The sequence below is a fragment of the Thermobia domestica genome, chromosome 18 (genome assembly GCF_964235325.1).
Source record: "Thermobia domestica chromosome 18, izTheDome1.hap1.1, whole genome shotgun sequence".
Taxonomy (NCBI): domain Eukaryota; kingdom Metazoa; phylum Arthropoda; class Insecta; order Zygentoma; family Lepismatidae; genus Thermobia; species Thermobia domestica.
The window spans coordinates 171,501,725-171,527,193 of record NC_137471.1 but is presented as its reverse complement, the minus strand read 5'-3'; the positions used below and the strand labels follow the sequence as shown (position 1 = coordinate 171,527,193).

Here is a 25,469-nt window from a genome sequence, read left to right as displayed (position 1 = left end):
AATGGACCATTGTTTTGTCAAAAAACTTAAAATCTTTGATTCATCAAAGTAGCCTCCACGTGCTGTGATAACAGCTTTACAGACTTTGGGCATTCGACGTATTAGTTTCTGTAGAGTTTCGGGCTTGATTGCTGTCCAGGGTTTGCGAAGGCCTCAAATAAGTGTTTCTCGCTAGAGGGACGCATCTTTCGAACTGCCCTATCAAGCTCATCCCACAGTAGGTCAATTGCATTACAATCCGGTGATTGTGGGGGCCACACCATATTCTTGAGATCTCCCTGTTGCTATTTTGTTGACAAATACCCTCTACAAATTTGGGATGTGTGTTTTGGGTCATTGTCTTGCTGCATGTTGAACACACGACCAATGAGCCACTTCCCAGATGGCACTGCGTGTCTGATCAAAATCTGGTGGTACTGCTCTTTCTGCATTGTACTCTGTATTTATAATAAATCCCCCACCTGATTGTTACCAAAGCAACCCCACACCATCACAGAACCACCCCCGTGCTTTACCGTTGGCAAAATACACGATGGAAACAGTCTTTCGCCCTTGGAGAGACGCACGAAAACTTTTCTTCTATGATTGAAGAGTTCAAACTTTGATTCATCAGTAAAAAATTACTTGTTCCAGTGCTCTGGCCCCCAGCTTGCAAATTATCTTGCCCAAAGCAATCTCTTCTTTTTGTTTTGAGTGCGCAAGAGCGGTTTTCTAGTTGCCACACGACCGTTTAGTCCCGCATTAACTAACCGCGTCCGGACAGTTTCATAGCCGATCGGCTTTTCGCGAGTTTCGTTCACTTCAGCTTGTATTTGGAGCACTATTTTCAACCTGTCGCGTATGCTTGTCACTATAATGTACTTGTCCTCCCTTGCACTAGTAGCTCTAGGCCTTCCAGATCTTGCTCGAGAGCGATTTTCCCCTGTTTCAGCAAATCGTTTTAAGGTATCATGCACTGTAGAATGGGGTATTTTCACTTTTGCGGCTATTTCCCATATTGCATAGCCTTCTTCACGTAAAGTAACTATTTTTGCTCTCGTTTCAATGCCCAATTCCTTTTTCGTACGGGGCATTATGCTGAATAATAGGAAATACTTTACACCTCACTTCAACACACACACACACAACAACTAGCGTGCAATAGACAACTCCCAACAGTGAGATCTGAGAGAGAAGTAGACAGAGCAGCTTCAGAGACATCTATGAGGTATTTATTGTGTGATCGACCTTCAATTTGCAGTGTAATGGCCGTTTTGTGCCGCACGCGTGCGTAATGCGCCATCTCAACGGCGCGATATTTAAGTTTATTTTTCTTAGTTCATCCACAACAGGCCAAGCCCTTTTCTCGAGTCGGGTTCTAAATTGTTTCACCTTTCATTTGTGAGCAAATTGTAATGCATTCTTATGTTACATTTTGAAAATTTCTTTCTTTCGCTTTTGTCCGGAAACTTTTCGGGGGTAGTATATATATATATATATATATATATATATATATATATATATATATATATATATATATATATATATATATAACAGTTCTAAGATATTTGCATCAAATTTTGCCGTTTTTAATAGACGTCAGTCTGTCTCCTCTCTCTGACTCGAATTTCTGAAGAGGTACTCGAACTTACATGTGAATTCACGCATGGAATTTCGAGAAATAGGCAGGAAGAAAAGTCGTGTGTGGCAATGTTACATGCAAAATTTATAAAAAAGGAAAGACATGCAAATATTGTGAACATACATATTTAAGCGCAAATGTTGACAAAATGGTGGGGTATCTGCGTTCTGGCAGTTACCCAACCTAAATTGTTTATAACTAACTAACTAACTAACTACCTCTATGACCTATGGAACCCGGAGGTTCAGTGCCGCGTTCACAAAAGCTCTCCACTGACTTCTATCCTTAGCTAATTGCATCCAGTTTCTACTTTGTATTCCTATCTCTGTGAGATCCATCTTAATATTATCCTCCCATCTGCGCCTAGGTCTTCCTAATGGTCGTTTTCCTATGGGTCTACCAGTCAAGACTTTGAAAGCGTTTCTACTTTCTTCCATTCTAGCTACATGACCTGCCCACCTAAGCCTCCTAGACTTGATGACCCTCACAATGTTGGGTAAACCGTATAAACTATGTAGTTTCTCGTTATGAAGCTTCCGCCATTCCCCATTCTCGTTCATCTTGGGCCCGAATATTCTTCTCAGGATCCTGTTCTCAAATACTTTCAGTCTATGTTCTTCCCTCAGAGTAAGCGACCATGTTTATAACATTTAGAAATTTAATCCGCCTTATGCAAAGTCGTTTTGACAAATGATTAGCGTCATGCTAAACGCCCGACATCTGCAGGAAACATATGTAAGACGAACGCTTTAGTATGGTACTAATCACAAGCCAGAAGGACTCTGCATATGGCCCAGTTTTCTTTATCATCTCTGACGGGTATTATCATTTCTAATTCATTTTCGTACTCATTGATAATTAAATTGCATCAAAGTGTTGCAAATCACTCATCTTCTGCTCCAACTGATATTTGATTCTTAAATCTGCGCCTTAGTTTGTCTTTTAACAATTTACTTACATGAAGGAGGTTAATGCCAGCAGCCCGCCCCATTTTTTCCACACTGACCTAACACTAATTCGAGCTTACAACGACACACTGACCCGCCAGACTGATCCATCACTCAGCACCTATAACGGGGAATTTAACTGCCAGTGTTTCGAAGGATAGCTGGCGTTGTCGGCGGGGAAGGAGTTTTACACGGGAATGACTTATCATACAGTGTTCAGTACTTAGTCCTGTATATGTATACCAAGTTTTATGCCGATCATCGCGTTCTAACCGAAGCATGTCCCTTGTTAGAAAAAATCATATGACTAGTTATATAAAATAGTCAACGAATATTAATTTTTTAAACCTACAAATTGTTTAAATCCTAGAAGTATATCATAATAAATGAAAATAAAGTAATTTGTCATACTTTTCTTATAATTTGGAAAATAAAATAAAGAAATGGAAATAAATTCCTTCCTGGAAATTGTAATGCAAGAGAACAAAACGGGAATATTCCCGTTTTTTATTTTCCTTTCCACCGGAAATATTCCCACTGCCTATCACTACTCTTGAATAAGTTGACATTGGTAAAAGTTAACATTTTACAAATACAATAAACGAAAAAAATAACTAGTGCAATTTAATTTACGGTGGAAAACAATAATGATATCAAAACAAAAGTGCAAAGAAAACACCAACCACTTTTCGTTCATTGTTACGCATATTATTATTATTATTATTATTATTATTATTAATAATAATAATAATAATAATAATAATAATAATAATAATAATAATAATAATATATAAAGTCAGTGGTAGCTCTTGCCTTCAACAAGTATACAACAGTGGCTTTAAACACATTATAAATTTCCAATGGTCTATGTCAGGTCGGGCTTTATATTTGTGAAGAAGAAGAAGAAGAACTATTTTTTTAATAAGCAATTATTCTGTATCATATTAAAACCTGATCGTATATTTGATTGCAAGTACCGTCTATAATTGCCGGGAGAGTATCGAGTAGAGTGGCCGTTATGGCTAGTGCATCGTGCTTAGTGTGTCCTGTGATGACGAGAGTTGTGTGGGGTTTTCTATACATATTTACTAAACTTACACACTTTTTCTTTCCTTTACACGTTCATACATTCCCTTCTTTTTTCTACACTTTTTCCCAGTCACTTTACACTCCTCACTTTTCTCTACTTCTTGTTCTGTTGAACTTGGCCTTCAGCCCTCTTTGTCTGTTATAAATTCTCTCCTTATTCTGACCTTTTCCTATTGTACCATACTTCTCTCCAAAAAATCACAGAAGAAACAATTAAAGAGAAAGCGCAGGAAAAGTGGTATGAAGAAGGTGTCAAGAAGAGCAGTTTGAAAGGAATATACACATATAAAAGGCGTTATGAGAAAATAAGTTATATGAAGAATGATTTGCGAAGCATTTTACTTTTCAAAGCCAGGTCAGGGAGCCTTGAAACAGGGGTAAGATTGAAAAAATTTAAAGAAGTGAACGAAAAATGTCAATTATGTTTTAAAGAAGATGAAACATTAGAACACTTATTGTTAAAATGTGAAGAAACCCTAAAAATCAGGGGAAAATGGAAATGGATCGATGAAATGAAAAAGGAAGGAAATTTGGTTAAATTTGCTTGGAGGCTAGGCTTTAATGTAAATGCAAGGGAACTAAGTGAGAAAGAAATAAAAAAAACAAAGAACTTCTTGAATTTTGGTGGAAAAAGAAAATGGAAAACTCTAAATGAAAAAGGAGCAGTACTTACTTTCTCTTTTTTTATTTTTTTCCGGAACCAAACTTCCGAAGAGAAGGAAGGAAAATACCTTGAACCTGAACCTGAACCTGAAATTTGACTTTTTCCCAGTTGCGACACTTTTTTTTCACGTATTTTCGCTTTATCATACTTACTACTTTCTATCTGTTTTATGACTTTGTACACATATTGTTACTTTTTTTTAAAATCATTTTTCAACTATTCTAATCTTTACATTTTACACGTTTAATTACCATTCTAAATTGCCGATATTCTTGTTCAATACAGTGATAATGATACTATTCAAAACTTTTGTGATGCTTACTACAAATAAACAATCAATTGCCGAGAGAGCAATTGTGGCCGATGAATAAGAATAAGAGGAAGAAGAAGAAGATTGGAAATATAAAGTTGCTTTTGTGAACGTACTTGTAAATGATTTCATTATCACTGGCAAAGTAAAATATAAGGGGAGTATAAGAACAGTGTTAAATTCTTATTATATTTCAATTCACAATGGCTGGTAAGGCCTCTGTTAAGTTGGAATTGATGTGCAAAGAAGAAATTGCTTATGACTTACCTCATGATGATCCGCTCGAAGGGAGAGGGTGGACATACGAACTAAAGAATGACAACAAAGAGTTAATATTATCTACAACGGAAGGAGAGGTGTCAGTGGACAAGGATAGTGCTATGTGCTCTTTGGATGTGAAACTAAACGTTGATAGGGTGAAACCAGAATTAGCACTAGAAGAAGATCCTGCATTTGAAACTAATATAGAAACGCTAAGAAAAATTGTGGTTCAGGAGACTTGCGCGTCGTATTCTAATGACTCCCAACAATTAACAACAAAAAGTTTAAATTCAGTTCGGCCAGAAAGGTAATGTTCAATTTTTCATTAACTAATTGGCTCAGATTGATAATACGGTTACATGGTTTCGGAAATTTTGTTGGTTAAATGCAATACTTCACGACAAATATTTAGGTATGGGAGATATCATGAACGTAAGATAGTAGCCTACAATTTGGAAATGACATGAGACACATAGACAAGCTGCATACCAAATAAAAATAATAACAAGATAGATACCATCCATACAATTCTTATGTAGTTCATATCTTGATAAAATAATTATTTCTTTATTATTGGTTACACATTTCTCACTAATTGTTTCACATATTTAAAATATGGGTGGTCGACGATATTGTTTTATTTATATAGAGACTTATGTAAAATAACAAATAATGAGAATGGTAATTATCCTAAAATTTTACAAATGTAAACCTGTAATGTATTCGAACATAAACTATGGACGTTTGTGATTTTATTTAGAATTTAGCCCAAATGGGTCTAGCCTCATTTTTCCGGTGGGCTTCGAAAGACATAAGTAAAATACAAGATAAAGAATATTTTAACCAACAATGAATGTTCATTATTTGTAGAGGTCCGTACATCAGTCCAATTCATAGCTGCACTCTTTTTTTCAAGGAAGTCGACTTTTTACATTCCCAGGAATCTTTTTTAGGGTATGGACCTGCATTTCTCAATATGGGATCACTTTAAAGGCTTGGTGAACGTACATAATATATGAATTATTGTAAAAACAACGCTAACCAGCATGTGCTAGATGGCCGGTAAAAATAAGATTGCTATGCAGATTAGGACATTACGCAGAATGTGGGTAAACAAGGATAGCGCAAAATTCTGTATTTAGGATGTCTTACGTGTTGAATGTGTTCTTGTACGTTCCTAAGTATTTTATAGGTAACATGCTGAAATGCTTTCTTTGCTTGTATATTTGTGTTCCAAAGTAACACAATACATTAGGGACGTAACTTCTTAATTATATGGATCCCTTCATTCCCAAACATTTTCATAGTTCCATGTTATGATTTGCCACACTAAATTTTGATACTTCATTTCGCTTACAGTGGTTACTAGCTACCTTGACAAGGGGTTACTTTGCACATCGGTCATTACTTCGTACAAAATATTAAGAGAGTTTCACAGTCCTCCGTCAGTAAAACCATGAACTGTATACACGAAGTTTCAACTACCACCTACGATAGAACATGTAACTTTATTTTGGTGTTAATGTTGGGGGTCAGCATCAGTTCTAGTTACAGGGAGAGTTTGTTGTTGTAGTGGTATGGAAAGCAGTCACTGTAAGGACCGCCAGATTTTAAAAGAATATTCGTTAATGTTAAGTCAGTTTCGTTATATTATACAACGTAACTTGCATTATACAACGTAACTAATAACCGTTTGTACATTTTAATACAAATAAATTAGTTAAACGGCGGTTAGGCTTTATGAAGCGCCATTCTGTGCGTAATTAGTTGGCAACACAGGTTGTAAGTCATTCATAAAAAATACAGATTAATGAGTTGGATCCTAAAACCAACCGTGCTGACAATCTCTTACAGTTGAGACCTGCAGGGTCCCTGACGATTCGAATGAATCGCTTCTACCCTAAGACCTTACATGCCACCCTAGTTGCATGCCTTCGGCATTCAAGTCATGACAAATCAGGGTTAATTTCCGAACCCCAATTGGGCTGTCAACATTCAGGCCTTGAGGAGGCATTTTAAGAAAATAAATATAATGAAGAGGACGACAAGAAACACACCCTGGGAGGAGATTTAATGCTACAGCCCCGCATTTCAATTCATCAATTTTTTAATCAATTTTATTACTTCAGGCCCGCTCGTACCTACAAAATTGGTAGGTTTACAAATGTAACCTTTTAAAGAGCGCTAGCTAATACTTATGTGTGACTTACTAGCAATTGCACTTATCTTTATCGAGAATAAAGTCACATCCGAGAGCATTTGTCACAATAGTGAAACACAAGATAACAGTAATATTAACTTGTTCATTAAACATTTTTGTTGTCCAGGGCCTACTCGTACGTAGTAATCTTAATTTGTTCTCATAACATAAACCTTAATTTTACCATATACTGTCTAACTGACGTAGGCACTCCGTACTATCAATACATCATAGTATCCGGTGTTTATCGTAGTAAAGGGTACCGTGGAATCGTAAACGGGCTTCCCTTTTTCTTTTTCTTTAGATCGGTTTATGATTCCCGGCACAAGAATACAAGACTTTTTTTCAAACATCAAAAAGAATAGCATTTAATTTACTTTCTCTAAATCCAAATCAAAACCCTAATTATTTTCTATAAATCCAAATCAAAATTAATTATTATATCAAAATCTAAAATTCGAACGTCAATTTTATTACTATTATACTTTTCTCTAATTATGCCAAACATTAAAAGTTAGAACAAAATTTTGAAATTTTAGCCAATTGCCGAATCTGCATATTAGCTGGGACCCAACCAGGCGTCGCACTGGTTTCATCACTTTAATTTTATAACGAAAGTAAGGATGTCCCTAGGGGATGAACTATATTTTAACCTTCAACTCTTCTTAACTTATAATATCGCTTTCTCTGAAGTCAATTAACTTCAGTTATCATTAGTCACATTGAATGGACATTGACTTTTCATAGTAAACTGCATATATATATCGAACGACGAACAACTCAACGAGCAACTTTATCAAATTCAAGGTTATTGTCAATTACTTTCAATATTATACTAAATTGTGTTTAACTTACAGTATTTTGACGGCCACTTAATCTTACATTACAAATTTCGCATATTTTCTCATTATACAATCACAACATCAGATGAAAAAATTCACTATCTGAAGAGCACATTTTTTTAATTATCCAAAATTTTAACTTTATGATTAATTGTAGTTATTACTAGTACTTCTCTAATTATGTTCGTATTTATCTCTAATTGCCTAACATGTCTCTAAATGCTTGATTGTATGGGGACAGTTAATGTTAATATAAGCATAAAGGAGAATGATTAAAAACTCAAGCAAAATTTGATAATAAAATTTTATGATGAAGTATGGTTCCCAAAACTGGAAAGACCTGAAAAAAAAATACAAAACTTAAACATCCTAATAAGAATTCGATACTGAAGGTCCAAATCCAAAACGGGACAGCCATACTTTGCAAAACTGGTGCGGTATTATTACAATTTCAAAGTCCGAAATGGCGTTCTAAATCAATTACCTGTTTAAAATTTCCAATGCTGTCTTTCCTCTCCTTTCCACATTCATCTTTCATCTCCAAACGCTGTAAGGAAACCATAAAACATGACATCTAAGTAAACGTACCTGACTGTAGAGCGATTTTGATGGTTTCTTGGACTGGTGCGTCAGTGGCGGTGGGCACACACTTTGATTCTGAAAAGTAACCTTCGAAATTCGGGGAAATAAACAATAATCCTTTTTTCATAATCTAAAAGTTAAACTTCAACTTCAATCTAAAAGTTAAAGTTCAAATTCTGTATTTCTGATTTCTCATCTCTTCCGGGGTTTATCCCGAGTTCGGGTGAAGTTCACGCTTTTTTTTGTACCAAGATTTTAATTTTCCATCTGTGCCGGTTACGCTTGTGAGCTGTAATTTAGCACGGTTACGTGTACTTTTCCAGTTAGTTTGTTTAATTTTGGTACTTTTCTCCTTTTTACAGCGTATTTGCTAAACTTCCACGTAATAACACACCTTCCTTTACGACGTTTGGATTTACGCTGCATTGCGATACCTGTCATAAATTTCTTTTTAGGTTTGCGCTTACTATTACTATATTTTGCCATGTAGTTTACTATACAATGTTCGTACGTGTTTTCGCTTAAGCTTTTTAGTGCTCTTCGGAGTCCATATATACTTCTTCCGCATGTTTGACACGAAATAACCTCGCCTACAACTCGACTTTAATTTGCATGTAGTTCGTCTTTGACCCAGTTTAGTGCGTTCCGAATTACGCTTACCAAGACTCTTTCCTTTTATTCTCAACTTATTTCTTACTGCACACCTAATGTGTGGTTGTGCGTGCTCAGAATACGCTGTACGCGGAGGTCGACGAACATTGTTTTCATCATGAGCAATCAACTTGTCTACATTTTGAGTAGCACTACACTTAAATTTTCGCTCTTTACAATTTCGCAAAAGTGAAGTACTAGCTTGAAAATTCAAACATTTCGGCAACTGAAAATTAATAAATGTTGCATCTGGTGTACTGATATGATCACGTCTGCTCATTTTAATTCTACTGATTATGCTCCTCGAAATCGAGTTTACGTTAATAATGTATTACGAAAACTCAACTGGGTATCATTGGCCATCTTATTTTCTTCTTAACCTTGCTGTTACATTTCGGTTCTATAACCGAAATATACTTTCGACTACGTGTGCTTTATTGGAAGTGATACTTTTACGCTTCTTTACGGTAAACATTTCCGACCGATATTTTATATACGAGACCTTCACTACGTAAAACACAATTCGCTTGGCGGGTCTATTGTGAATTTGAAGTCGTTTCCTTCTACAATACTCAAAGCTGATAAAGTCGGAATAGATTTGCAGCACTAAAATGCAACTTACCTTAGACATACACTGTTACAAAGACAAATTTGAATTTGTTAACTCGCGCAAAACCATTTGCCTGCGACACAAAACCGACAACACTGTAACTTCGTTATCACACAAAATCATCAATTTAACTCTAGTTTTCCCCGGCTTTTTCGAGAGGGCGGATACGCGCAACCTGAACGCTACCGCTTATCATGTGTGAAACATCGGTATTCCTTGCCGGCAAAACAATTACATTAGAAACAATTGTCCAGAGGTACGCGTAACGATTCTTCCTTTTAGCTATCTATACACTGCATATTTCCTTTTCCTGACTGTAATCGACTTTCTGGTTTATTTGGCACATATCTTTCCCAACTTGGGCCGCCTTGAATTCAAGAGTATTTACGGTTTCTTTTCGCCTTGCACTCTTTTAATTTGTTGGTTTGCCTACACTCAAACTGTGCCGTTCGCATGTATTCATAGAACACAGTGAGACCTTTCTTTCATTCCGCTACACTATTTTTAAACTCAGCAGTTACTGAATCAACATGATTGGCCGCGTTAACCAATTCATAGCGTACTTCAGTTAAGGAGTTATTGGCTACTTTGATATCATTACGTAAGCTGTCTGCTTTGGCATTCAATTCGCTCTTTCCTATGCTCCCAAATCGTTTTGTTACAGGGTTTGAAGTTCATCTACTGATTCATGTATTTTTTGTCCTAGACATCCAATATTCATTACCATTTTTGAGCAATGGTTTCTAATTGTTTCTCTAATTCCTCTGTCAACATTGCTTGAAATTGTTCTAAAACACTATCCTCCATATTGATTTGAATTGCGAGCAACTAATTCAAAGTACAAAAATATAAATGTCTGAGTTTAATACGAAAATAAGAAACATGCACTTAAAACATGAAACACTATGAATTTTGATATTACGACCATTACCAACCAATCCTTCTTTTCACAACTCAGGTTTCACTTTGCGAAGTGCTTCAATATAAAATTAACACAGATATAAACTAGTACCATATATAAAATATTTTCTATAACTATTCTATCAGGCCTTGATTCCATTTTGTACTAATACACAATACCACACTCAGCAAGGCCATGTGATAATATTTGAAAAACAGTATCACGTGACAGTTTGTACACAATAACTGTGTCTTCATCAGACTTCCACTCCTTCCGGCTGCTAGGAGTTGGTCATCACTTATATATACTGTACGGAGATCAATTTTTATTAGGTTCCGCCCCTTCTTTAAAAAGTAACACTTGTCTGGTTTTCACTTTCACTTTTTAGCTGCACACGTGTCTAATTAAAGTTTTACTTTTTGCCGCTGGATGCGTCCTGTCCTCTAGTTATCCTTATTTTCCTTGTTATTTTGTTTCTTTTTCTTTCTTCTTCCTTTTTATTCCTTCTTCTTTATGCAGAATCTTCTCTCAGTCCTTATTTATCGAGAATCCTGCATTCCAGTTCATCACCTTGCCTCCTGCTTTCATAATCTCTCTGGCTTCCTTCTATTTTCTCACCAAAGTCCTGTTCTCTACTTTTATGACCTCTGCTCCTTCCCACCCTATCCTGTTGTTTGTTTCTTTCTGATGCTTGTATATCGCATTGTTGCCCATTTTCAATCTTACATCATCCTGGTGCTGTTTAATCCTTTTTTTGCATTTTTTTTGTTTCTCTTTTGTAAATTTTGTTACACTCCTCGCATCCTACTTTATATATTACTCCCCCTTGATCTTTGTTCGCTATTGCTTTTCTCTTTTTTCTTCTGACTAGTTCAATTATTCTGCTTCTTCTTTTCCTGTACGTCCTAATTCCTGCTTTCCGAAACATTCTCTGTATGTTCTCTGTTTGTTTGCACAGTTAATGTGTTGAAACTGTCACGTGATACTGTTTTCTTTTTACATATTATCAAATAGCCTTGCTCAGTGTGTATTAGTATTTAAACATTTACTGTTATTCATAAATGCACATAAAGGTGCATAGTGTAAAACATGTATGTGTGTGTGTATACCCAATCAGCTGTTTGCTATCCACTCACATCTACATAGAATTAAAAATCAACAAGAAAAATTTTTATGAGCTACATTAATCTCTCTGTTGCCCTCAAGGTCAAAACATATTTCCTTAACTTACATGAAAAATCTACATTACTCATTTCTTGTTTTTATCTGTCACTCTGCTTTATTTTTAATTAATTGTGTTCGCCGAAGATCTGATGGAAATTGACTGTCGACACTAGGCTAATCAGATTCAAAACTCAACACGTTATCTGTATAACTAATGGTATTGTAAAAGCAGTTGTGGGAAGATTGCTATAATTTAATCCGGAAAACGGTCGCCATGTGCTTGAAATCGTGTTTTTTGGTAGTTGTTAGATTCTTTTAAATATAATCGTAACCTTCACATTGATTTTCGTCTATTTCCCAAGATTTGTCACTTGTTTATTGCATTTATCCCAGCTTTGCTACGGAAGGGGGACGTAATATTGAGATCTCAAGTATTCAGTAATAGTCATAATAATAATAATAGTATAGGTAGCAAATTCCGTATGAGGACACATTGTATTAAAGCCTGTAAAATACCCCGTAGCGTAAGGCATAAGTTACAAAATAGTCGGGATTGGAGAGAAGTGTCAGGAGCAACAGCACATACCCTCTCGATACGTTCCTACAACTAGCTACATGTTAAAACGGTAAGTTTCCCTACAACGACCTAAATGTTATAAAGGAAAGTTACATGTTATAATGGAAAGTTTCGAGATAATTTTCGTGTAGAAAGTAGGGATTCTGAACTCACAAGAGCCGTAATTACAATTGTTTTTAAGTAATGGTTATGCTGGCTAAGCTACAGAAGATATCGAAGGGGTTTCGGGAAAGGGGTTATGTACCATCATGAGACACCTCTACAGCTACTCAAATTTAAACGAAAGATTTCCGCTAATATTTCGTGTAGAATATATTCTACTGTACGTTTTCAGGAAAAAAACTGCAAAAAAAAAAAAAAAAAAAAAAACTGAATATAATTGAAAACTAAAGCTTCTAATAAACTAACTTGTGAAGTTTGCAGATGTAATTAAAAAAGCTTTGCTACAAAAATATATACACAGATCAAAATTCAGTGAGCTCTGAAATACAAACTAACAAAATGATGAATAAGATTCTGTCTACAGAGCAATTGTTGCTTACACTATTTCTAGAATCGAGATAAGTTTCAGAAATGTTTACGATAGTTTTGGACTCGTCTCGATTCTCATCTCCAAAGCATGACTATAGTGTGAGTTAACCATGTCCCGTCTCGAATGAAAATGTTTCATCCCGATCTTGTTTGGTTTGATTTAGAATCGAGATGAGAAATTCGTCTTTTCATGGGCAACATTACACAAAACTAATTTTTTTTTTTTGCCTAAAATCACGTTTCTGCTTGTAATGGTACGACCTGAGCGATAATAAGTTTTTAATTTTTAAATATTCTTCGAGATAAATGTTATTATTATTAGTATTACTCCTGAAAACTTGATATTTCAAGTGCTGAAACAAACGAGTATTCAAATATTTGAATGTAATGTAGCGTGTGTTATCGCCGATCTATTTCCATCAAAATTCTTAAAGTAAAAAAAAAAAAAAATGCTTGACTTGTATTCGATCGAAGATCGTCGAGATAACTGGTCAAGCTACTAGACCACTGAACCACGATTACAACGCTGTAAATGATTCGTCTTTAGTCTTGTTACTTTAAATTTCTCTGCCTCAGCTTGGAAAGTTGTATGTAATTATTTAATTGGTTTCAAAACGCCTTTCGTGTTCCTTTTATGATGACATAAGTGAATGATCTTCCGTACAGTTTCTATTAATACGTTGAGTTGTTCTTAAACCTTTGGATCGCAAGTTGTTTTTTTTTCTCCACACGAAACTAGAGATAAGACAGATTTAATTCTCATGCTGTGCATTTGTGTCAAGGCAGCCGACAATACCTGGTCATAGACTTATGTCCGCCACGATATAAATTATAGTTTAATTTGATATAGTGAAACAAACTACAGCAACTTATTTTGAGACAATAGTGATATGGTACTCCATTTCATATTTCTACAATATTTAATGTAATAAAACATGTAATATAGCGTAACTTTATCATGTAATATAGCGAATGATTACATGTTTACTTGCTACTTAATCATTATCTCCATTTACATTTCATTGTTTGTTGAATTTGTTACAGGCGCGATAACATCTTTGATTTCCACGGAGAAGGGAATATGTTTACTACATTGAATAAACCCATCTCTCATTCTTATGAGGAATCTGATACTTCGACGCAGTTTGGCAAAGGATTTCATCGATCACGTTTGACAACAAATATGGTGACGCAGGAAAGTGAAAAGCGTCGTACGTACCATAATAGTGATAAACGCTTTAATCAACGTTCAACTATGTCAAGTGGTGAGTTTGTGCATTCAGGTGAAAAATCTCACATATGTGGAGTATGTGGCGGGGAATTTAGAGTATGTTCAAGTTTGGCTACGCACATGGTGATTCATACAGGAGGAAAACTACACACGTGCCAAGAGTGTGGCATTACATTTAATCAACGTTCAACTTCGGCTACACACATGTTAATCCACACAGGAAAAAAAGTTTACACATGCCAAGAGTGTGGTAATGCATTTAATCGACGTTCAGATTTGGCTACACACATGTTAATCCACACAGGAGAAAAACCTCACGCTTGCCAAGAGTGTGGTAAGGCATTTATTCAACGTTCACAAATGGCTGAACACATGTTAATCCACACAGGAGAAAAACCTCACACGTGCCAAGAGTGTGGTAAGGCATTTACTCAAAGTTCAAATTTGGCTAGACACATGTTAATCCACACAGGAGAAAAATCTCACACGTGCCAAGAGTGTGGTAAAGCATTTAGGTATCGTTCACATTTGGCTACACACATGTTAATGCACACAGGAGAAAAGCCTTACACGTGCCAAGAGTGTGGTAAGGCATTTACTCGTCGTTCACATTTAGCTACACACATGTTAATCCACACAGGAGAAAAACCTCACGCTTGCCAAGAGTGTGGTAAGGCATTTATTCAACGTTCACAATTGGCTGAACACATGTTAATCCACACAGGAGAAAAACCTCACACTTGCCAAGAGTGTGGTAAGGCATTTACACGTCGTTCACATTTGGCTACACACATGTTAATCCACACAGGAGAAAAACCTCACGCTTGCCAAGAGTGTGGTAAGGCATTTATTCAACGTTCACAAATGGCTGAACACATGTTAATCCACACAGGAGAAAAACCTCACACGTGCCAAGAGTGTGGTAAGGCATTTACTCAAAGTTCAAATTTGGCTAGACACATGTTAATCCACACAGGAGAAAAATCTCACACGTGCCAAGAGTGTGGTAAAGCATTTAGGTATCGTTCACATTTGGCTACACACATGTTAATGCACACAGGAGAAAGAAGTCACATGTGCCAGGAGTGTGGTAAGGCATTTACTCGTCGTTCGCATTTGGCTAGACACATGTTAATCCACACAGGAGAAAGAAGTCACATGTGCCAGGAGTGTGGTAAGGCATTTACTCAACGTTCACATTTGTCTAAACACATGTTAATCCACACAGGAGAACAACCTGACGCGAGAAAAACATCACACCTTCCAAGAGTGAGGTAAGGCACTTTGTCTTTGTTCAAGTTTAGGTGCACACATGTTAGTTAACACAGAATATACTTACACGTGCCGAGCGTGTGGTAAAGGATTTATACTACGTTCAAGTGTGGCTACATTTATTTAATTTACACAGGAAAAAAATTATACATGCCAAGAGTGTTGTTGGGCATTTAATCGAGGTTCCAGTTTGGCTGCAAACATGTTAATCCAAACACGTGCCAACAGTGTGGTGAAAAATTAATTCAACCTTCAAGTTTGGCTACACACATGTTAATTCTCAGAGGAACAGAATATCACACAATCTACGAGTGTGATGGCGAATTTAAATATCGTTTAAGTTTCGTTACACACATGCTAATCCATACAGGAAAAAAGGTCACGTATGCTAAGAGTTTGGTTAGAAGTTGAATCGAAGTTCAACTCTGGCTACACGTGTTAATAGCCATTAGAATATGCATTAATATGCCCTGAGTGTGGTATGTCATTTGATATACGTTGAAGTTTGGCCAGAACGTTGTTAATGCACTCAGGAGTAAAACATCATACATGAAAAGAGTGTGGTAGGCATTTAATCTACGTTCAAAATTGGCTACACATATGTGAATAGACAGTAGCAAAATCTCACCTTGCAAAAATCCTGGATTATAATTTATTCTACGTTCATACGTGCTGAACCAGACAGGATCAAAACGTCACACGTGGGAGGTGTGGAAGACGATATAGTCTACGCTCAAAACTTGAGATGCAGTTGAACACAAGTCAGTCACCAAAGACATGCAAAGAGCTTAGCAAGGCATTTACTCAAGGTTCACATATTGCAAATTAAATGATAATCCACAAAAGACAAAAATCTCACACGTGCGGAGAGTTTATGAGTTGTCGCATTCTGTTGGAGGAATAGAGATGGTATAATCTAAGCTGTTATTTTTACTCGTGCTATGAAAATTGTACTATTCAAAATTGAGTGCTTGAGTAGAATGGTCGACAAACGGATGTCATTTGTGTCTGACGTTATCCCATGTTTATTGTAGATCCCTATCTAAGCTCAAGTTGTAGTCACCAAAATGAGCAACTTTGTCACCTTCTGACAACATCTGGAAATGATTCGTGGCATCTTTCAAATAAACTTTGAGCACTGTTCCTATATGGTCTGCAGAAACACCCGACGAAGATTGTTTTTGGACACACCTCTGCTCAAATAGTTTCACACTCACATACGACATCATTCTGTGGTCTGCTGTCCCATTAATTTTAATACTACAAACAATCCGCCTTTATGGTCTTGCGTTCTTATTTCTCCACTGTTCTTTATCGATATTTTCAGACATGTTTCGCTCAATATTAAACAGATATATTTACGGCAGAATCTGTAAAATTCTTTGTAACACTTTGTACATTTCTGTAGTATAGTTTAAAGATGGTTTTCCGTTCACTGCACTTTTGAGCAGCATTCTACTGTACATCACCACATTAAACGCAGAATATAAAATATCTGATTTGGCACACTTCTCTAGCGTGGGATCACGTTGTCCAAGTCACTCTCACTCTTTTCTTGCCATCTGAGTTGAACATTGTAAATTATTTTAATTGAGTGTTCTCTACCAATAAATGATAACGATATTTCACTGCATCTCCAACTGTCAAACGCAGACTCTAGCCGTTGCCTTACTACTGGGTTCACAATGGAAATGATAAAGCATAGAGATAGCTCAAATATTTTTCGCGAAGCAGTAGCTCGAACTTTAACTTTTCTGCGGTTTGATGCCGTCTTTTTGTATTTTATGCATAGACGATCCTAAGTATATACAAAGATTTCTTACTGCCAAACTTAACATACAGATTTACAGTGTGGATAGCTTCATTATTCAAAATCTATAAAAAACCTGTTGACCTTCTAACCAAAAGTTTTCCACATACCTTTCATTGTCCGATTACCTAGTCCCACTCTGGAGCTATACCAATGCATAACTTGTCCATATTACAGTAATATATCGAAAAAGTAAATCTCACGTATGTCAACAAACGCTTCCAAACTCAGCACCCTTTATTCATGCAATATATACTACCTCACTTTAGACCCCACACCAAATCGCTATCAGCATACTCCTTTTCCCTAATATTTACGCTCTGCCAGTACACTTTACCCTCGTGAGATTCATTGTTTCTAACCGTATAGTGGTAAGGTGAAAAAAATTTTTATGAATGGTAACATTTTGCCTCATAAACCCAGGAACATTTTTGTCTGATAAGATGTGAACTAGGATTTAAATATGTATTATATTTACAATATTATATACAAACACCAGACAGTGGATGCGCTTTAAGCGAAACTGTACATTTTTATTGAGGCAATACCTTTCTTGTTAAAATTAAGTTCGATAATTATGTGACTATTTTATTGCTTAAATACCGGTACTGAAAATAAAATATTTATTAACTAGAAAGAAGTACACCAGGATTTCTCGTAATAGCGGTATATTCACGTTTCAATTCTGCAGCAGTCTCCACACATCATTTTTGCGTGACTTAGGCAAAACCACTTACAGCACTTTTGGCAAGATATCTGGCCTTACTGTGTTTATACATGTAACATCGTCCTCGCTTTCCTACATGAGGAGCTACAGAAACATCTTCTAGAGTCAATCCGAAAAACTTGCTGTGTTCGCTGAATGTATAACATTACTATTAGTCGGTTCTACATTTTAGAAGTGATAAAATCACGTTATTTCCCATCGTGTAGTATTTCTTTCTTCGTCATATTCAGTAGGTATCTGGTCTACTATGTACACCCCACCTTTAGTATCGTTGTAAAATGTGACGATATCTGGCTTTCTGTTATCTCTGGTACTCTCATCTAATTTGACGTCATTGTGCATACTTGAGATCAGCACTAAACACAGATTTTTCTTAGATGCATACGAACCAATGGTGCAGTACTAATGAAAACCAAATACACTACTGTATTCTTTCCTCCGTTTGGCATTCACAAACGCGGGGGCAACTCTCTTGCTTTTACGAATTGTACCTATAATAGTTAACTTACTGTCCCATTCCATTTATTTAACCAAATTGCAGCTTGTAAACCGATTATTGTAAAAAGTTTCTTTGCAAGATGAACCATGAATCTGTTGACACAATCTCTTCACTACTTCTTCAGGTTTGTTATCTATCTGGAACGGGCCTTCTGGTTGTGTTCTCACATACACTTCTATATTTGTTGTGTAGTATAATGTTTCAGCAACAAGAATAAAAATTTTAATTCCACATTTTGGAGGTCTTTTAGGCATATAAATACGAAATCCACATCTTCCCCGGAAACCGACAAGTGTCTCACCCAAAGTTGCTAACATACCAAATAAGTAAACTGATGTTGCAGTTGTTTACAAATAATTCAAAAAAAGTCACGAATTGGGGCTAATCTGGGGCTGAAGGTTATATCTGATTATGTTATTCATTAGCATCTTCCACTTTTTCATCCATCATATCCTGCAAAGTAATCACTTTCTGCTCAGTTTGGCTTATCCGTTTCCCATCATCACATAGAGATGACCCTACGCAAAAGACACATTCATTTTTCTGATTAACAATACACATGTTTTAACTTGTGCTTCGCACCTCCCCTCATTCTCCGTCCTCGTTACCCCTTTACTCATTTTTTATTTTCTCTAATTGTATTGTATTTATATTGAATCAATCTGTCTATATTAAGTTGTGTTATATATTTTTACTTTCATTATAATGCTAAGGATCAAAGTTCCATACGCCCATTTTTCTTTTTCTTTTTGATTTTTTGTTAGTTTTTATACCGTATAATTGTAAAATTTCGATAGAGCACAGATCTCCACTTATGCTTTGTAAATTAATTCTTTTCCATCACTCACGTTACAGAGGGCGCAACCTTCTCATAAGTTGCTAGCCACTTTGGTTTGCCGGTAAACCGTAGTGCATTCACATACTTTCTCAGCTGGCGCGCATGTAGTGAGGCGTAGCTGCCAAGTCTAGACTCTATTTATTGCACTCATGTGGGCGCACAGTGATGCTAATTCATTAACAGGCGACAGGTTGCAAGAAATTGAGAGTTTTCACGAGCGTACTGGCTGGAGTACACAAGTAGTATAATTTTTGATCATCATTATCATCATTTTCACTCTTATCCTGTTCTCATCTCATAGTTTTGGATACTGTTTCAGTTCGGTTATTAGACCGCATATGATAATTGACGATGGAAAGTCTTTCATACATCCTTTGAAGATAAAATTGCCGGGGTGGCTCAGTTGTAAAGCGTTCACCTCTGATGCATGGGGTCTCGGGTCCAAACCCTGCTCCCGCCAAGTTAACTTTGTGGTGGACAAACACCGTGTGCTTGGGTTTCCTCGGAGTTCTCCAGTTTCCTCCCTCTTTCTTCATTACACAATTTCATTCATGCTCAGCATACACTGAACCAAGTTCCCGTTCTCCGATCAGTGGCAACCACCAAGCATCATCAACGAGTTCACCACCATTTAAGAAGCATACAAATGCACATAGCATCTTGAGCTCCGACTCTGACTTCAACCAGCTTATCCTCCTCTACAGCCTGTTTACAGCTTGCTACAGCAAAACTACAATCCAATGTACTTTAGTTCGAAGGTTTTACTTCTCTAACTTCTCCAGTATCGGCAACGCAAAGATATTTCGCAAATGGTAGAAACAAAACAATGGATTCATCATTAAATCACAGTCGGCTAACTTCGCAAAATAATTCGTGACAATCCAGTTTCGAAATGTTCAGGAAAACTGAAACTTTAACTTCTCTCAACAACATCCGACACCAGCAACCTCAGCCACATACCATGTCAATAGTATTACGAGGGGTCCCTCTATCTATAACACTTGATATATAGGCTGAACTTCCTGAAGTGGGATACACCTTTAATAATGCATCCGTATTCGGAACAATCAGGGACCAACGTACATAATTCGAATTCTGAGAACATCACAGGATACTATCAACGACCTTTTGCATAAACAAATCTTAATTTTCAAGAAGAGACGCCGATTTGAACAATCCTGCTCATTACGACCAATTCCTCTCCCAGGCAGTGTTGACACAGTCCTAGCTCTGGAACGGGCTGAAAAGTAGTACCAAATTGGAACAAAAAGGGCTGAATTAATTACTTTATACCAGTGTGATACATGGCTCTATAACACGAAACTAAATGAGGTAAAGTTCTAGAAGACCCCCCTCTTCCAAGAGTACAAATCAATACACCTCTTTTTAAAAATTACTTTTCAAAGGCATCCAAGGAGCTCCTTCGTGGTTAAGCGGTTAGCGTACGCGCCTTTTACGTGGGAGACCTGGGTTCGATTCCCGGCGGGAGCTCATATGGTTCGAATTCCACGTTAATCAGTAGGTCCATGTCTCATATAGCCTCGCTGCTGAACGGGACGTTAAACTCAAAGTCAACTCAAAGACATCCAAAAAGTAGGGCCCCGAAAAACCGTGGAAGTAAATGAAACTTTTCTCACATGTAGGAAATATAACAGAGGCCGCAAATTAAAAGGGAAAACGCAGTGTCGGATCTACCTAGGTAGAAGGTAAAAACGGGGGCCAGGCAGAACTCAGGCTATGATAAGTAGTTATATGATGAGTTTACTATAAACTTTCAAAAATATATATGTAATAGATTAAATTATTTTTGTCACCTAAAAAAGTGGAGGCTAGGCCCCCGGCATCAGGCTAGATCCGCCACTGGTAAAACGGTTATCTTCGGTATGTATTGTAAGAAAATCAAACCCGCCTTTATTTCAAAGTGAAATAAACCAAAGCGGCATTCTGGTCATATATGAAAAATATATATATAAAACGAGGAACAAATTAATCATCTCCGAGTTCGTGTGTAAACAGTACGTTAATATAAAATAATAAAGTATATTTATCCACCGTATTCTCGCTTATGTTAAGACCGAAGGAGGATAATAGACTGTAAGGAGAATATAAGGTAAGTAAACTGACATAATGTAAAACCGGTTCAGGGTCCTAGAACCTTCCCTGAAAGACATCACAACACATTATTAATCATTTTAAGTCACAATGGTATGAGTAACGTGAGCTGTAGGAAAAGTCTTACTGACACTTTTGAAAATGTGACAAGTACTTGTTAAATGGTGCTGAATTGAGTAGAATTGTACCAACTTTTTCACAAAAAGGGCTGAAAATGCCAGCGTGGTACCAACAGGCCGATGAATGAAAAGGGGTTGAATTTGATGCAATTGTACCAAGTGTGGCAACACTGCTCTCAGGTAAACGCTGTCAAGAAAACAAAGTACATCCTACTAACAGAAGCATCCTATGAACCTGTTATCCTACAAAGAGGTGCACACTTTTCCTTTTTCTATGAAAACTGTCCGAATCTGCAACAAGTTCCAATCTGCAAAACTTGGTATCAATTCCCGCCTCCGAGATAGAGCTACAATTGCAAGTCTCGGCTTGCTCCAGAAGAATTCAGGCCGAAACTTGTAGTACCACTATTAACTCATTATGTTCAAAATCGAAAAGGTGAGACGTGCGTGCACTTTCATGTATCTCCACCCGAAACAATTATTTAACTTCATAGTGATCATGTATCTAGTTATTTGACTATGACTTTTATTTCTATTTCTCAACATTCTCTTGTACTTACCTCATAAACTCATATTTTAACAACTATTACACGAGGAACAATTTGACACATTACTTATCAGTAAAACGCATCTCACTCCCAAACTTAATTGCAAATTTACCGGCTATCAACTCATTCCACACGATATGAAGCTTCCGGCTCGATGCGCCACTAGCGGCGTTACAATACTATTTTATTCTTACACATGTAATATTTTCCATAAGTAGAATCTTTGCTTTATATATACTTAAGCACAAACAAAATATTTGCTGAGCAAAACAGTATATTCACATAAAAATATTACATACGTGTTACAGTTTCGCCAACTAACATTTTGGCTTCATCAGACACTATGAGATACATGAGAAACGTGCAGTCTTATATACACACAAGAGCTGAGATATCTTGCTTCTGATTGGCTCCTGGCAGCAGCCAATCCACTTCAAGTATTCTAATTCGTATTTACCTATACCGAGGCTTCCTATCTGTTGTAAATTACACACACACATCAAAAGGACGATCTTAGCACAAATAATCTAAACTAACAATTAATTGGCATAAATAATTAAATAATATTATAAATATATATAAATACACATAAATAAATAAATATATAAATAAACAGATAAACATACAATTACTCATACGCTTAAAAAGGCGACACACACATACAGTATATACTAGTGGTAGGCACAGAAACCTGTTTTTTCGGTTTCCGGTTCCCAAAGAAAACCTAAACCGGTTTTAAAAATTTTCAAAAAACCGGTTTCGGTTTCCAAAAAAAACGGTATCGGTTTTCTCCATTTCCGGCTTGGTTTTCTCCAAAACCGGTTCTTGTATTCTTCAAAAACCGGTACGGTTTTTCTACTGAAACCGATTTCGGTTTTCTTCAAAGCCGGTTCAGTTTTTCTTCAAAACCTGTATCAGTTTTTTCAAAACTGGTTCCATTTCTGACCAGAATATTTTTCGTTGTTCTCCGGAGCCCATTTCCTTTCCACAGACAATTTTATGTGTTTTCCAGAACAGTTTTGAGTTTTAGTTTTTACTAAAACCATTGCGATGTTTACCGAATCCAGTATTGGTTCCTTGAGAATCTACATATGTCTTAGATCTTTAAATCGGCTTAGTTTTCAATCAAAATTGGCTTCCGTTTTCATCAAGAACTACCTTTGAGCTTCTACCTTAATCCAGTTTGAACTTTCATCAAAACCCAGTTGGGATTTTTGTTATAAGGGTAATTTATTATTATTATTATTATTATTATTATTATTATTATTATTATTATTATTATTATTATTATTATTATTAGTTACGCTTAAAAACATGTTTTTCCTTCGATTCAATATTCACTCTTCTGTAAATCTCTAGTTGTTTCGAATACAATTACCTTCCTTATTATCAATAGATTTTCAGAACCTGGATTTATTTTAATTAGACTAGCTTAACCTGCACTCTCTACACAGCGCATCATTCACATATGAGCATGAATCTCCTTGTCATTCCTTACAACATCTGCACATGTCCCCTTATATACACAAATGAAAGACGTCTTGATAAAAATCGCCAAGGGGTACCACAAAGGAGAGATTTTTTCAATATCTCGCACCGTTTGCAAGATTGAGCCTACTTCTGGTTGGAATTTCTAATTCATATATGATCAGTGCTTTCTTTCTTCTTGCATGCAGTATGTAATAAGCAAATATATTACCTACACAATTTATTACAATGCCACTGATATATGGTGTTCATTAGCAAAACATTCTAAATATTAAAGATTCTCCATCACTCGAGAAATAGTTTTCTTCGATTTTCATTATCAATTGGTCATGAAATGAAATGAAATGAAATCTTTAAGTTTTACGTCCCACGGTTATGCTGGTTAGGCTAAAGGAGACGGTGATAATGAGAGATGAGTGAAATGGTGGAATGAAGAAAGTGGGAGGAAACGGGAGAACCCCGAGAAAACCCACGAGCACGGTGTTTGTCCACCACAAAGTTCACTTGGCGAGGGCTGGGATCGAACCCGGCACCCCAAGCACCAGAGGTGAACGCTCTACCACTGAGCCACCGCGCTCCCCTGGTCATGAAACAAACGCCTGAGAAATATACAACCACTGTATACAAACATGTTGTGTTGGAGTGTATAACTTATAGAATGTGTTATTTTTTAAAATGTCAACACTTCCAGTGTACCCTAAAAAATGTATTAAAGAAATAATGGCCATGCTTTTTAAATATTCAATTGGAACTGGGCCAATCTACACAAAATTTGGAATCGACCAGCAAAACTGGCTCGATTCTAGCACTTGTGGTTTTCGAGATCTCATTGTCAAAAGGATTGGAGACAAACATATAAACTTTTCTTTGCACATAAACATATAAACCTAGCATTTTAATATATAGATATTTATAGTCACAAGTGATCAATTTAATGGGGAGAATACTGAAATGAAACACTATGCCCTGTATGATAGAGTTGCGTAATATTATGTAGTAGATAGAAGAAATGGTAATACTAGTACAAAAATTGCTTGATTAATGTCTTCACGAATAAAGACAGACGGAGGCATTCCTTTGGAGGCTCATCAACCGCCTTTTCAAAAATTACTGTGTATTGTTTCTTTGAAACAGCTCTTTCTTAGTACCGTCGTTGAATTAATCTACTATAGCGAACTTTTTGGCTTGTTTGAGAACTGGATACCAAAAGTCCGGATAACTATTTACCAGTAAGAAATTGAAATGTATGTAGCCCTATTGGTGTTCATTTCCTGGACTCAGAGTACAAAATTATTGTGTAAATCAATCTTTTCAAGCGCTCTGAGCCCTCATTCACTAGCGGTTTTCGAGCTCGACACAACGTAATATTTGCGTTTAGTTTGCGGTAATGAAAATAAGCATTAATAAATAGCTTTTTTCAGTTTTGTATTGTGCTGATGTACGCACATTTTGCTTTGCATGAACACAAATCGCTACCACGCAGTGGTCTCATGCAGTGACACACATCACAAATGGAGTGTTATGTCGAAGCTTCAGATTCTTAAGGATGATCCTATTTCGTTCCTGTAGAGTTAATGGAGAAATTTTGTCTTCTTTACAGGTCAAGTTGCTATGATCAAAAATACAAGAATTTTAAACCATCTAAAATGTTCTAATTTGGGAGTCATAAAAAGGGGTAAAAGTGGATCTGAAAAGGTAGGAGGACGGTAGGTAGCAGCATGACGTCACGCTTGTTCCCCCTTCCTATATTTCTCCATTGTATTTTTTTTAGGAACTGGGCGACGCCTACATATTTTCTCGAAGTCGGGACGGAGTCCCCCCGCGTTTAGAATCTATACCCTAAGTTGCCGTATATATATATATATATATATATAT

The 25,469-nt window shown here is 36.4% G+C and overlaps 2 protein-coding genes across 2 annotated transcripts; one reads left to right on the top strand and one right to left on the bottom strand.

Annotated features, from left to right (window-relative positions):
• Positions 1-656: 656 nt before the first annotated feature.
• On the bottom strand, positions 657-1,073 carry LOC145675386 (uncharacterized). The gene has a single exon (XM_081745787.1). The coding sequence runs from the start codon at positions 1,071-1,073 to the stop codon at positions 657-659; it is 417 nt and encodes a 138-aa protein (XP_081601913.1).
• Positions 1,074-4,462: 3,389 nt separating this feature from the next.
• LOC145676045 (uncharacterized) lies at positions 4,463-25,439 on the top strand. The gene is made up of 2 exons (XM_081746897.1): positions 4,463-5,199; positions 13,995-25,439. Exons 1-2 carry the CDS (start codon positions 4,835-4,837, stop codon positions 15,457-15,459), a joined length of 1,830 nt encoding a protein of 609 aa, XP_081603023.1. The 5' UTR covers positions 4,463-4,834; the 3' UTR covers positions 15,460-25,439.
• Positions 25,440-25,469: the final 30 nt, after the last annotated feature.